At 43.8% G+C, this 13586-nt stretch overlaps 2 protein-coding genes across 2 annotated transcripts; both read right to left on the bottom strand.

Annotated features, from left to right (window-relative positions):
- Nucleotides 1-1837: 1837 nt before the first annotated feature.
- Nucleotides 1838-10739, bottom strand: C1S (complement C1s). The gene is given in 12 exon segments (XM_009639132.2): nt 1838-2631; nt 4687-4761; nt 5273-5410; nt 5665-5743; nt 5975-6090; nt 6325-6478; nt 6698-6897; nt 7526-7651; nt 7896-8073; nt 9272-9476; nt 9906-10025; nt 10540-10739. Coding segments are annotated over 12 exon segments (2385 nt in total).
- Nucleotides 8539-8953, bottom strand: LOC118452312 (60S ribosomal protein L39-like). Its single transcript, XM_035894536.1, is given in 2 exon segments — nt 8539-8675; nt 8947-8953. Coding segments are annotated over 2 exon segments (144 nt in total).
- Nucleotides 10740-13586: the final 2847 nt, after the last annotated feature.

Genomic DNA, 13586 nt, shown 5'->3' with positions numbered 1-13586 from the left:
TCCCTGCTGCTGCAGCATCCATCACATACAAAAGCAGAAGCTTCCTAATAACCAGACGTAGCAGTCTGTAAGATTTCCAGTGGCTTTTGCTTATGATTACTCCAGATGTTTGGGCATGTCTGTATGATTTATGAAATTCTAATACATACTGTGAAGTTATAAAATATTGTCACAGTGGCACCACTGCATCATTATTGTTTCTTTGCCAATATATAGTCACCTGTTTGCATAAGAGGAACATGGGCTACGATTGCAGCCTGGCCTAGTTACCAGGGATGGACGCTTCCCTTTTGCGCTGCAAAAGGTGAAAGCTGAGATGAGTCCACCTACTTAGCAACAAGAAGGAATGACTATAAAACTTCATACTAGATTAAAGTTGGCACATACATACATACATAAAAGTAAAAAGCATTCAACATCCTGTGGGTCACGGTTCATCAGGAATGTAGTGTAAGGTCCTCGGTCACCAGCCCAACAACAAAAAAACGTTTTTCTTGTTACACAAAATTGAAGGTGCTTGAGCTGAGTGCAGGAATCTGTATGGAATCTCCCAAGATCTGCACACATCCTCCTCACCATTTCCTAGGGTCTCAGAAACTTGGGCTGGAAGAGGAGGTCTCCAGTCCAATCCACTGCTGACAGCAGGACTAACTTCAGAGCTTCAGGGCCTTGCCTGGGTAAGTTATGAAGACGTCCAGGGACAGAGATTCCCCAGTCCTTTATGGCACTTGTTCCAGTGTTGACCCACACCCTGGGAAAAAGCCCAACTGGAAATTCCCTTATTGCAGTTTGTCTATTGTCCTGTCACTGTTCACCTTTCTGAAGAGTCCTGCTCTGTGCACTCTCTAGCCCTCTGTTAGTTATCTGAATACAGCAGTTAGAGCCCCCTCTTAGCCTCCCCCTTTTCAAGCTGAACAAACCCAGCTTCCTCCATCTTTAATCATATGCCATCTGCACCAGTTCCCTGACCATCTTAGTGGAAGGGTACCTGTGAGTGATACAGGACTTTCTGGAGCAGAAGACACCCCTAACACATCAGGTAATCGTCTCCCATGACACTACCTTCACTAAATCAAACAAGCTTTATTTCTTACCTAACACAATAAAATTTGAAAAATAAAGCTCTGAGGACAGGTGAATGAAAGGATTTTGAAGATGTCTCTTCTGCTCAGCTTGATTCAGAAGTCTGAAGTCGTCTTTGCTGGTAATAGTTGGTCAATGAGATGCAACCATCTCATTAGACTCTTAGGCAGAGAAGTGAGGTAGCACAAGTAAGAGCTTGACAAAAGCTGGGACCATAGTGGGTCAAAATGTGACTAGACACCTGATTTAGGGAGAGCCAAGGAGAACTAGGTCTAGACTGAGAAGAAGAAAAGCAATACACACAATAGCACATTGCACAAATGGCAGTTTGGACACTCTTTACTGCTGGTAGATATTCTGAATAATACAGGAAATACATAAATCAGAAACCAGGCTCTGAACCTGCCCTCAGAACCAACAACTGTTCTCTCTTGTCTTCATTAAAATCTCCCTGTCAGGTGGGGCATGGCTAGGTCTTCTCTGAGTGGGAAAAAATGGGATAGAAAAAAATGAGGAAGCAGAAGGAGCCTCTTTATCCAGAACAGCATCTTCCTCTTATGCTACAGTGAGTGGAAGAAAGATAATTTCTCTTCCCAGACACAGTGACGCTGAGAGAAACAGATACATATTCCTGACTCTCTGCTCAGCACAGACACAATGAGTGGGCACGTACGCAGAGCGAACAGGATCACAGCGAGCCTGAACATGTACACATCACATTCAGAAAAGGTGACGGTGCTGAAAGGAGAAAGAGCTAATCCTGCCAAGCTTCTGCATCCTCATGCTTGCTCATGGTCTCTGTAATCCAGTCCAAATAACGCACTACCTTGGTGTAAAGACCAAAGGTACCACATCTGGGTCCCCAGGAGATCAGCCCAGCCACATAGTACCGTCTGTCATCAAGAGGATCTTGGATAGCGTAGGCTCCACCACTATCCCCCTTACAGCTGTCCTTGTCACCACCAGCACAGATCATATTGTCAGTGAAACTGTAAGCACTGGAATCAGCAGAGCCCTCTGGTTTCACAGATCGGCACTTATCCATGTCCACCACGGGAATCTGGGCCTTCCAAAGATAAATAGGCAGTCTTCCTCTCTCTCTCTGGCCCCAGCCAGCAATGTAGCCCAGAGTCCCTTCTTGCAGCTCGTACTCGGGTGATTTACCAGGAAGACAGAGCGGGGAGATGTTTGGGCCCATCTTCACAGGATCCCTCAGCTTCAGTAGCGCAATATCATTATCAAAATCGGTCCTGGTTTCTATGGGCTGCTGCTTCCAATCAGGATGGATGAATGAAGCCTCTGGGATCAGCTGCTTGGCCTCACGATACAGAGATTCTCTACCAACATTGATTGTCCCAACAAACATGTTAGGCTTGTCATATCCCTCTAGCACATGAGCTGCAGTCATTACCCATCTTTCAGAGATGAGTACACCACCTCCTCTTGGGTATTCAAAATACACCTGCCAGGGGAAGTTGCCCTTTTCTGCAAGGGTGCCTCCAAAAATCTTTGCTTTCTCTTGGACAGGTTTACTAGGCACCCCACAGACTGGAAAGAAAAGAAAAAAAGAGGAATCAGGTGGGAGAATTAGTGGTTACAAGTAGGGGGTTCTTGGGTACTGCTAAAAAGCCTGTATTCCCCTTCTTCCTGTGTCCTCTAAATAATTTTTGATTCTGAGTAGCCAATGTTTCTATTCTATGTCATAGAATTTGCAACTATTATTTACAGAGAAATTCAAGAAAATTCAAGCAAAACTACTATCAACATTCAATTTAGGCTGAAAATACTCATTCTCAAATTCTTGTTCTGGAAAACAGTTGTCACCCCGCCAGTCTTGGGTATGTCAAAGCTCACAATTTAATTAGCATTTTTCCTTTGCTGAATTATGTCCTGTAGGTGAAGGGATTGTCTTTGAAAAAATATTTGCTTGAGTTCTTAGAAATATGACACTGCTCTTTAAATTTTAATTTTTTTTGTGAACTCCAGCTAGTCTCAGGTTAAGTGTTCAGGTTTGTCACTGATGTTTTACTATTTTTCCTCTCCATTCTTTTAGTATGTAAAATCTTAAGCAGTGGGTTAATGGAGATCTTATATGTGGGTCTTATGGGTGTAGAGAAGATCCGTGCTCTCTGAGTAAAATGTTATATAAAGTTTTGCAGAATGTGAGCACTAATAAGGCTGGTCATTCTGACATAGCTAGGAAATTGATTTCTTATCACATTGCCTTGTCTACGTTGAACTCGTAGTCGTATAGTCAGAGATTAAGGAACTATAGCCAGTAGGTAGCTTCCAATTTAAATGAAGCAGCATTTGTTAAAGAATTTCATGTCATCATAGGAAGATTTAGGCTGGAAGGTACTTCTCGATGTCTCTAGTTCAACCTGTTCATCCCTAACTGCCCTTCCCCCTGCCCTCCTAATTGCAAAGCCAGGTTGCTCAGGCACTTCGACAGATGACTTCTGATCATCTGCAAGGATGGTGATTAGCCAGCCTCTCTGGACAACAGTTCCAGTGCTCTGGGGGAGCATCTTTCCGTAAATAGTCAGAATTTCCTTTGCTGCAACTTGTGCCTGTCATTGTCTTTTATTGCTGTGTCCTGCTGAGAAGAGTCTGGCTTCATATTCTTTGTAACCTCCTCCTGGATAGTAAATTCCCTGAGCTTTATCTTACAATTTGCCTTTTGCACTGTGCACTTGTATAGTCCAAGTCACTGGCTGAGCTGGCCCTTAAGAAGGCTGAATCATCTTCAGTTGGATCTTATACTTTGCCAGTGAGGATTTGGGGGTTTGGAGTAGTGAACAGGCATTATGTACAACTAGGCCTAGGCATGCTACCTCCTCTGAGAGGGTAAGCTGAACAGTGTGTAAAATACATAGGATTTAAAATTCTCTCTGTCAGCTCGAAGTTAAGACCCAGCCATAATTACCAGCAGCCAGGAGCAGGTGTAGTACCCATGCACTTCCCTCCTCAGTATCTCCCAAGTACACAAAGAGAGGATGAGAAGATCCTTGACAGGGATCTTGCTTGAGTTTTCAGGCATGGTAAATGTAGTTGAATACTGAAGGATGCATTAAGCCTTAAGGGTTTAGGCTATGACTTCCAGTGAGAGTAGCGAAAGACCTTTCCCTATAGTGCTGCATCTGTAGTGCCCAGTGGACAGCTGGGCACCACCTCCAGGAGATGTTTGAAGAGAAGCTACATCTCTCAATGTAGCTTGAGAGGGACCAGCATTGTTGGACATCTCTTTTGACCTGTCAGTCTTTTTGCTACCTGCAATGCAGACAGAGATCTAAAGCACTGAACAACTTGAGAATGTGCACAACTGAAGGTGGAGAAACTGGTGCAGAAACACACATACTTGAAGAGGTCACATTATACTAGATATCTTATTATGTTACCCACTTTTGTTTCCGATTTCTTTCTGCTGCCTCATCTGACCTTTCTTTGGGGCCCACAGCTTTCAGAAATACCCTGTCCAGTGTGATTCAAACAACATAGAAAGGATGAATTGTACTGTCGGGCTTAATAGTTTAAAAACAGAGTGATGAAAGAAGCAGTGGTCTTCATATGCCATATGTACATATACACAGTTTTTGGTAGTACCTGGGACGCATATTGGTAGCTTTGTTCCCATCTCTTTGTTGACCCATTCTCCACTAGCTGAGCACTGATACACCGCTTGGAAAACACAAGAAAAAAGAGTGTCATAAGGATACAATCAAGATGAAGAGTGTAAGCAGCATTACTGTGTAAGATTGTAATATTAACCTTCTAATTTCCAAAGCAAGCACAGCTTGGTAAATATTGCTGAGATCCCTAGAAGTACAAAACCCTACCAGGGTGCTTCTGCCTCTATTTTGGAGGCACCTCATCTAATAGATTTCTTGAGTCCTTTACTTCTCCACCAGAAACATGTGCTAGATGTGACAAAAATTTCCATGGTTCACACACCAGGCAAATGGAGAGAGGACTTGCTAATGCATTTAAGGTCAACAGCCCAAGTACAGACATTAATTTTAGAGTATATTAAACAGAAAGGCAATACAGAACTACTGCCTGCAACCCCACACCAGTAAGAACTTTTTCCCAGTCTTGACCTGATGGGATATAATCCCAGCCCCGTAACGATGCCAGTACCTTTTCTTAGGACTTTAATCAAAGAAATCTGTGTACCAGAGGCAATGCTTACCATCCCCTTTGGTTTTTAGGGTATAGTAAGGTGCATCACACCGATACTGGAAAGCAGCTTTGTACAGAGGCTCGTGAAGTTCGGAGACATATACAGCTTGGGCATTGTCAATAGGAATGGGATCGCCACAGTTCACAGCTGTAGAGAAGAAACAAAACCAAACAAATATCATCAAAGCAGCATCCTCACCCAACAATATGATTATTCTGCATGACGGGGAACCACTCAGCTCCTCTGGTCCCTGTACAGTCATCAGCGCTCACTTCCTCTGTCCCTTCTGCATGCTCACATCACAGTCCTTCAGCATTCTCCTAATCTGAAGACATAGTGGATCTAGAGCCTAAAGGCTCCATTCCAGTCTGCTTCCTGCAATACAGAGACGGGTCACTTACGAACACAGCTGAAATGGGAGTTGCTCCACACACCATTGTCCTGACAACTGGAGTGAAAAGTCAGGATGCTGTCTCGTTGCTAGGGAAAAGAACACATGATCCATGTAAGTCACTGCCCATGAAATATATCTGACACAGGCACTCCAGTCGAGGGTCCTCAAAATGCTACAGTGGCTGGAAGAAGTTTCCACTTACTACAGCTGTGGTGAAAACTTTAAGCCCCCAAAGGTGCTCAGGACACCTGATGGGAAATGCCATCAGGAAGTTGCTGAGAGGGCCAGAGAGGATATATGCTTTTTATGTAACTTACCCTCACAATTTCATAGCCTTCCACACAGGTGACCTTCACATTGTCCTTGAAGATATACCTGTCCTTCTTTGGGGCAAGAACAGAGTTGGGGATGACACTCAGGGGACAGGTTACAGCTTTGAAGAGATAGGTGGAGATAAGTGATTAACTGGTTCAAGATTTGCTTTCCTTCCAGCTCCCAACTTCTTTCTCTCCAGTGATTATTTTCTGTAGTAAACAGGCATCCTCTGTTTACTCAATACTAGCAGTTGTGAACATGTTAATATGCTGTTGTACCATGAATCTGACATGGGACAAACTGTCTCCCTAACTCAGCAGTAGAGGGAATGCTTTCCCAAGTGTTTACTCACGATCCCCATAGTAGCGTATTTTCCAGCCTTTGTGCTGTACTGCGTGGTCTGTCTGGAAGATTATGTCAAGAATGTTGTTCCTAGTTTTGATTTCAGGAGGACCTGGGAATTTGTTTCCACAATACGGACCAAAATGCTGCTTTCCAGAGACAAACTGGAAAAATAACAAACAAGAAGAAATGAGAAATACCAAATGTATTCAGCAATATATTAAAATAGATATTCAATATATACATATTTAAATGTATTCCCAAGAACTTCAAAAGGCAACATAGTTGAAAATAAAGTTAAGCAGTCAGAGGCTCTTCTGAATATGAGGAGATTAAGGGGAGATCCAGAGCATCCTGACTCCCGCCCTAAGCCCCACACCTACTGTTAAGCTGTCGTGGCAACTCCCTTTTGGGTCAGCTGGTTCCACATCGAAGTCCCCGCTACGTATGGTCAACGCCACAAAGTAGCCTGGCCTCAGAGCCACTCGGTACTCACACCGTGAGTTCTCTGGGTACTGGTTGGGATAGTTGGGGCTGGCAATCTCCCCCGATAGGTCAGTGAAGACATTTCCACTGCAGTTCACTAGAATTAAGGAAGGAACACAGGTAGGAGTCAGAAAGAAAATGGTCCATGTATGAAGCTGACAAGCTTTCCCTCTTCCACTACATCTCCAGTCTCCCCAGTCACCTGCATTAACCACATCACAACACTGCATCTTTCCAAGAAACTGAAACCAGGGCCACTCTCTACGCAATTAGCCAGGGACTTCAACTTCTAGTGGCCTTTCTTTTTACCTTCCGCCTGCAATTTAGGCCCTCTTCCCTCATGCTCAGGTCCTCCTTTCAACATGCACCATTTGTGACTTTGCAATTTTTTGATTCAAGCCAAACAGCCCCTTGGCCATTTTTGTGTCTTTATTGAACTGCCCTATTTTGTCAGAGATTAAAAGATTCGCAGATAGCAGTATGGATCACAGCCCTTAAAGAATGTCATTTAATAGTTTCTTAATTCTCTTGACACAATAAAGAAAAATGTTAAGAATATGCTAATAGAAATTCCCTAGGTTTGCACTGGGATGGGATGATTTTTTCCCCCAAATATATCTGTCACAACTGGTTGAGAAGTTTGACAGAGAAGGTCTTCCATGTACAATATCTCACTTGGCCTAAATTAACTCTTGCTGTTGACCACAGCTCATGTAGATCCTTACCTCCACATGTCTTCTTATCCTCATAGAGGAAATAATCTGGTGGACAGGTACAGAAGTAACCTCCAATATAATTATTACAATAATGACTGCAAGGTTCCTCCACAAAATCCATGCACTCATCCAAGTCTGCAAGTGTGGAAAGACAAATCAGCCAAGACTAGGAGAGGGCCCTAAGGGCCAGAGAAAGACGAGAGAGTGAAGCAAACACTGGTGGACAAGGAAAAGGTATCTGTAAGACAGCATTTATACTGGCCATATTGGAAAGCACTCCTGTCTGATGGAATCTCTTTTAAATAAGGCATTCTGTCAGCTTTCCTCCCTCACTATCCTGGACACTACAGAGAGTCAAAGGAGGCTGTTTTAACCTTACCCACAGCAACATAGTAGGCCACAAAACCGGTGAAACGCTCCTCATTGGAAAAGTCTGATTGGAAGCTCACAGTGAGGGTGTTATAAGGGACATGAAATTCCTCCACAATCGAGGAGCCAGGGGCACGAGGTTTTTTCTGCCCACAAAGCACACCTTCAACATGGCCACCAGACAGGATCTGCAGAAGAATGCAGAGAGGTCTTATCCCATTACTGGAATATGTAATTACCAACACTTGAGTCTTTCAGCTTATAGGTGGCTAACAAAAGAATGCATTTCTCACAACATCCAGGTAGATCTCCCAGGGCACAGCTATGTCACATAGCTAGCAGGAAGGACCAAGGTGGAAGACACCCAGCCAAGGTACAGCTGAATGGAGCCCCTAGAAAACCAGTTTCACGACATTTGTAAAACACTACTGACTTCCCAGCTGTGAAATACCTGTCTTAATTTCTCAGATACAAATTAATCCAGAAAGTTTTCTGTTAACATCCTTTCCTCAGGCCCACTTGTACAAAAAAATCAACACCATGGTTCAAAATGGCAAAACCAATCACTGACGGTCTGCAGAGCAGTCTTAACAGGTTCATCAGTTTGTTGCAGAAGGACACGTTATTACAGCTCCCAGCAGAGCACATCCATCCTACTGTCCCACCTTGGTACTTCTCCAAGGTCTCCTTCTGGTGCTGCACCTGATCTCAGTGCCCCTTTTCACCCATGGCTATTGAAGGATAGGATGATCTTCTTTCTGTCTGTGTGGAAATGCTTGAACTTTTGTGACTTGTGGAACAACATGGAGCAGAGCTAGTGGGTCTTTAAGTTTTAAGAAATCTGTGGTGCATAGATCATAGAAAACTGTGGTGCAAAGGACCACAGCACTTTATCTGAATGGCCACAATCCATGCACAGATCTCTTGATTGTTTTTAACCTTCACCATCTCCAATCAATTTCTGATTGCATTAAATCATCTATGTCTGCTCATGGATTAATTCTGAATAATTTCAGGGACAGAAAAGCAATGCCCTAAGAAAATGGTCCTTTTATACCTACAGTTCATTGGCTAAGAATATGCCTTGCAATATGGGGGTGTCAGTGATGGCTAAGAAGGCTTTTCCTATGAATATAGGAGAATGGGGAGGGGGGCACAGATGGGACACTCAGGTGGCAGACAATGCTCATGTGGTTGTGAGGCAAATTTAAATTAATTTAGTGACTGCTAGTGCAGATACACTAAATCATTTTGGCTTCTTGGAGCTCAGAACAGGAAGGATGTGTCTATCTCCTCTTCCAGCCCTGAGCTTTGTAACATAGCTTTGCTGTCCTGTGCTCTAACCCACTTTCTTGTCTTTTTCTCACTTGAGGATGGGGACAGTACCTTCACAAAGTCATATTCGCAGTTCTGTGATGGTTCAAGATCCATATGTGTGAAATAAAGGCGAATGCCATATCCCGAAGGGACCTGGATTTCCCAAGATTCCTGCACATCATTGGGATACACCTGAGGATAATTGGGTGACAAGATCTCACCATACATGGAGGCTTCATCAGCCCAGACAGGGAGACAGAAGAAGATAAGGTACCTGAGGAAAGAGGAAGGAAGATGACATTGTGGTAGTCTTCTCTGTCCACATAAGCACACAGTCCCCAGTGAGAAAGCTAGTCTTTGGCTGTACATAGCATTCAGCATAGCTCCTGGCTTTGGAGTTTTGATGACCAGCGCTGTGGTTGTGTGGGGCTTGTCTTTCTCCTGTAGCCTTTCACACACAAGGAGTACAACCTCAGTCATGCTCTCTGCTCCTCTCCAGCTCTATAAGAGCTGGTAATGCTGCAGGAGATGAACACAGGGGTCTTAAGTGCTATTCCCTACTTCACTGCCTTGTTCTGGAGGCTACTTGGGCTATAGATGCATTCAGATTTGATAATCAGTACAGTACTACAGGAAAAACACCTAATTTATAAAATGAAATTATTAATAAACCTGAGTTCCGCTTGGAGATTCAGTAACTCACCACATCTGGAAAAAGCAGATCTTCCTTTCTGAAAACTTTCAGGAATTGGACTTTGGAGTTATGGTCTGGGACAAAAAAACAGTGTGATTGATTAACATTGCCTGTGCTTCTGTGTGTCTGCTAGGCAGGTCAAAGACCTTAAAACCCCAGCTTGTGGAGAATACGTCAATGTTTTGCTTCAAAAGCAAGTTTATATCTCTGTTTCTTCCTGCCTACAGCAGCCCCAAGCACCAAGAAGGGATGCTAGGCTCTGTACTGACAAAATGGAGAGATGATCTCTTGGCACTCTCTGGTACTTATGTTATCCCCTTAGAATCATCTGTGTCTCCAAACACCATGCTGGTGCGCAGCAAATTAAGATAGAAAGCACCTCCCCCCCCCCCAGAAGTACCCAATCCATTCTTCCCAGCACCCCAAAAATTATGCTAAGACCCTGGGGTTGGGGAGCAACTTGTCCTAACTCTTCTAGCTGTCAGACAGCGATGCTCAAAAATATTTTCCTTTCCCATTTCTAACGCTTTCAATATTTACCTTCTCTCCCTAGTTCGTGTCTGGTTTTCTTCCCTCTTCCCTTCTCTTTTCTTTCTTTCTCTTTTTCTTTTTTCTTCCTGTTCACACCCTCCTCCAAACGTACCCGAGGCTGGGGAAGAGACCTCTAACTCGCAGTATCGCAGCACCCTCTACCTGCGGGATGCGGCTTCCCAGCCGCCCGGCTGGGGTGAGATCCTCGGCTTGCCGGCTCTCGGCAGGAAGGGGAATTTCCAGAAGGAGTTGCACAATCCCCTTGGCTCGGGCTGCGCGAGGGAGCGCATAGATCTCGTCTGTGTTAGGCATTTTCGGGAAATCAGCTGACTTTTGGGAAAAAGATTTTCGTCTGCCTCCCCTCTTCCCCTCTTCCCCCTCCCTTTTAAAAGTTAGGAGCAAAATCCAAAGGGTGTAGAAGATGGAAAGTTCACATGAGAACTGTTCCAAAACTTTTGCATGGAAAAAAAAATGTTTGCTCATCCTGTCCAGAGACCACTTTGCCAGAGTCCACTCTGTTGCCGCAACCTGGTGGGCACAGGGCTGCTGCCACTGCTCCTCATCTGATGCTTCAGAGACCCCTTTTTTAGGGGAAAAACTAGTGGCCTAGTCAATGTTGTGCCCCTCTCAGGCTACCAGCAGGAGTAAGAGTGCATTGTTTTGCTGGTTTTTGTTATGGGAACACTACTGTAAGCAAGAACTTGACTAAGAACTCGTAACTACCTCTTTATTTACCAAGTGAACTTCATGTAAGAGCAACTGTTCATCAGACTTAGCTCTGGAGCAAGTTAGATCTAAGACCCTTACAGAAAGGAGTTTCAAGGCATATGCCAGGCAGGACCCTTAATCCAGCTACTGCCCACAAGCCAGGACCAAAATACCACCATACAAGCTAAAAGACCTGTCACTAGTGCTCTAGAAACCCCCCCCTCTTCACGGACCAGCTATACCAGGACCAGACTATAAATGAAAATGTAAACTCCATTACAATCCCTACCCTTTACAATCAGCGCAGCACGCTCCAGAATTTGTTTTGGCCAGGAAAGAAATTGTTCAAGTTTCAACAGGCCATAGGCAAAGTGTGTTAGCAAAGCTCAGCTGAAAGGCTCCTTTATATTATCAAGGGATAGAAACACCTACAGATGAATCATAACTGACTTCATTGTAGTTAGGATAAAGGCTTTACTGGAAGAACATGCCTAGTCTGTTTTCTTTGTCAAACTGAGAATGGATAGAGAAAGAAAACAGCATGTCATCTCACTTCTGATGTCTCTTGGGAGCACAGTATGATGTTTCTAACTGGAATTTTGAGAACCAGGAAAACAGTGATGAAAGATACACAACAAATCATGGAGAGATGTTTTCTTCTCCAAACTGGGCAAAGTAAAGACCCTGCAAGTGACCCTTTATGTCACAATCGTATTTTAAAATGGGCATGGCAGAAGTAAAATGAGTGTGGGCTGATATATTATGCATGTCATTTCATCGCAAGGGAATTGTATATTTTCATATAAACCTGACTCAACTTGTCTGTAGCAGTGGTAAATTAATATATGTGTGAATATTAATAATTCTTTAGAGGACATATACCTATTAATCAAGAAAAAGATTGCAGAAGATAGTTAAATAAAAAGGTAGCTGCATTTTATATGGACACGTATCTGCATAATGCTAACTATTTATGCAGAAGACTGGTGATATTGATGTATATATTTACATTGAATACACATATAGCATTTGATTGCATTTGCCTAGATCTGTATTGTTTTTACAATTCGTAAGATGAAACAGCCAGGTAATGTATTTTACAATTCACTGAAACTATGTCAGAAATTATATTAAAATAGTCATTTAAAAGAGGCAAAATCATGCCATTAAAGTTAATAAATAATAACATTAACTTTGCCAATGCAATATAATTCTGCTCAGAGGCACACACATTCTCTTAAATTCCTAAATTACACGACCACATACTTCTTTTCCCAAATTGCATAAGACAAACCTTTTCTTAAGGTGACTCACGAGTGGTGCAGCTGTAACCTTTCTGCCGGATGTTATGACAAGCAGCAGTGTTCCGGTTTTGGTAAAATTACCATCTAAAACAGGCTTGACTGGCCTGTCTTCCTCCAGGAAGTCGGGAGGAAAAAAAGCTTCTCCCAAGTTCTTAAGAAAAGCCATACTTTCCCATCTGGAAACACTGAGTCAGTGCATAAAACAAAGGGAGTAAATATTAAAAGTGAAAACATAACATTAACTAGGTGAAATCCATCAGAGGGGAATCAAGGATATGTAAGTAGCAAGTAAAATATCCTTGATCCACCAAGACCTCGACAGTAATTTGCCTGTTTCCCATTCTGCCCATAAGAGGATTCAGTGGGTTTCTTGCATGCCACCATTCCCCACCTAGCTCTTGTGACCCAGGCCGGTTTTGCTGTCACTGGTTGAAGTCAGAGCCTTGGATAAGCCCCAAGAAAACCTGCGCTAGCTCAGAACTGCACAATATAACCCACCAATTTCTACCTCTGCATACTGTACCAGGGGGATTTTCACCAGAGTCTGTCCCACCTCTTTTACTCCCTCCAGCACTGAGTCTGAATGCAAAGCTCCCACAGACTCCCAGCAAAACCTGGGACTTGGGACCATTCTGCTCCGTGCGCTGTACCACAGCAAGATGCCTCTTCCCTTCTGGTTTCCCTCCTTCTACATCCCTGGATGTAGCTTCCAAGCACTGTTAAGCACAGACGATGCCTGCACAGGTGATGCACCAACTTTCCTACAAAACAGAAGCTTTGTTTGCACCCGAGGCCTTTTCCCTGTGGGTGAGGGACTCTGACTCACAGCTGGAGATACCCCACTGTGGGATAACCAGCCTGGGTTCTGCCACGACCTTCCTAGGGATCTCCATCCTCACCGCACGCGTGGCTTCACTAGCAGTGAAACAGTGGCTGAAGAGGAACAGTTTAGAGTTGTGTCTATTAGAGTTAAATGTTCCTAAATTCTTCAGCTTCCTTTAAACCACAAGGCTGTAAACTGCAGTGGTGGAGCAGCTGCTGTGAGAGGAAATGCAATGTTTCTGCAGCAGGACCAGTAACTTCCAGGAGATGGCTAGCTTGGGCTGGTGGGAGTGACAAGATGCTCGAGCTTCCTGAGACACACCAG

The sequence above is a fragment of the Egretta garzetta genome, unplaced genomic scaffold (assembly GCF_000687185.1).
Source record: "Egretta garzetta isolate BGI_Z169 unplaced genomic scaffold, ASM68718v1 scaffold85, whole genome shotgun sequence".
NCBI classification, from domain to species: Eukaryota; Metazoa; Chordata; class Aves; order Pelecaniformes; family Ardeidae; genus Egretta; species Egretta garzetta.
The sequence above is the reverse complement of the archived record's forward strand: the minus strand, read 5'-3'. Positions and strand labels throughout refer to the sequence as shown.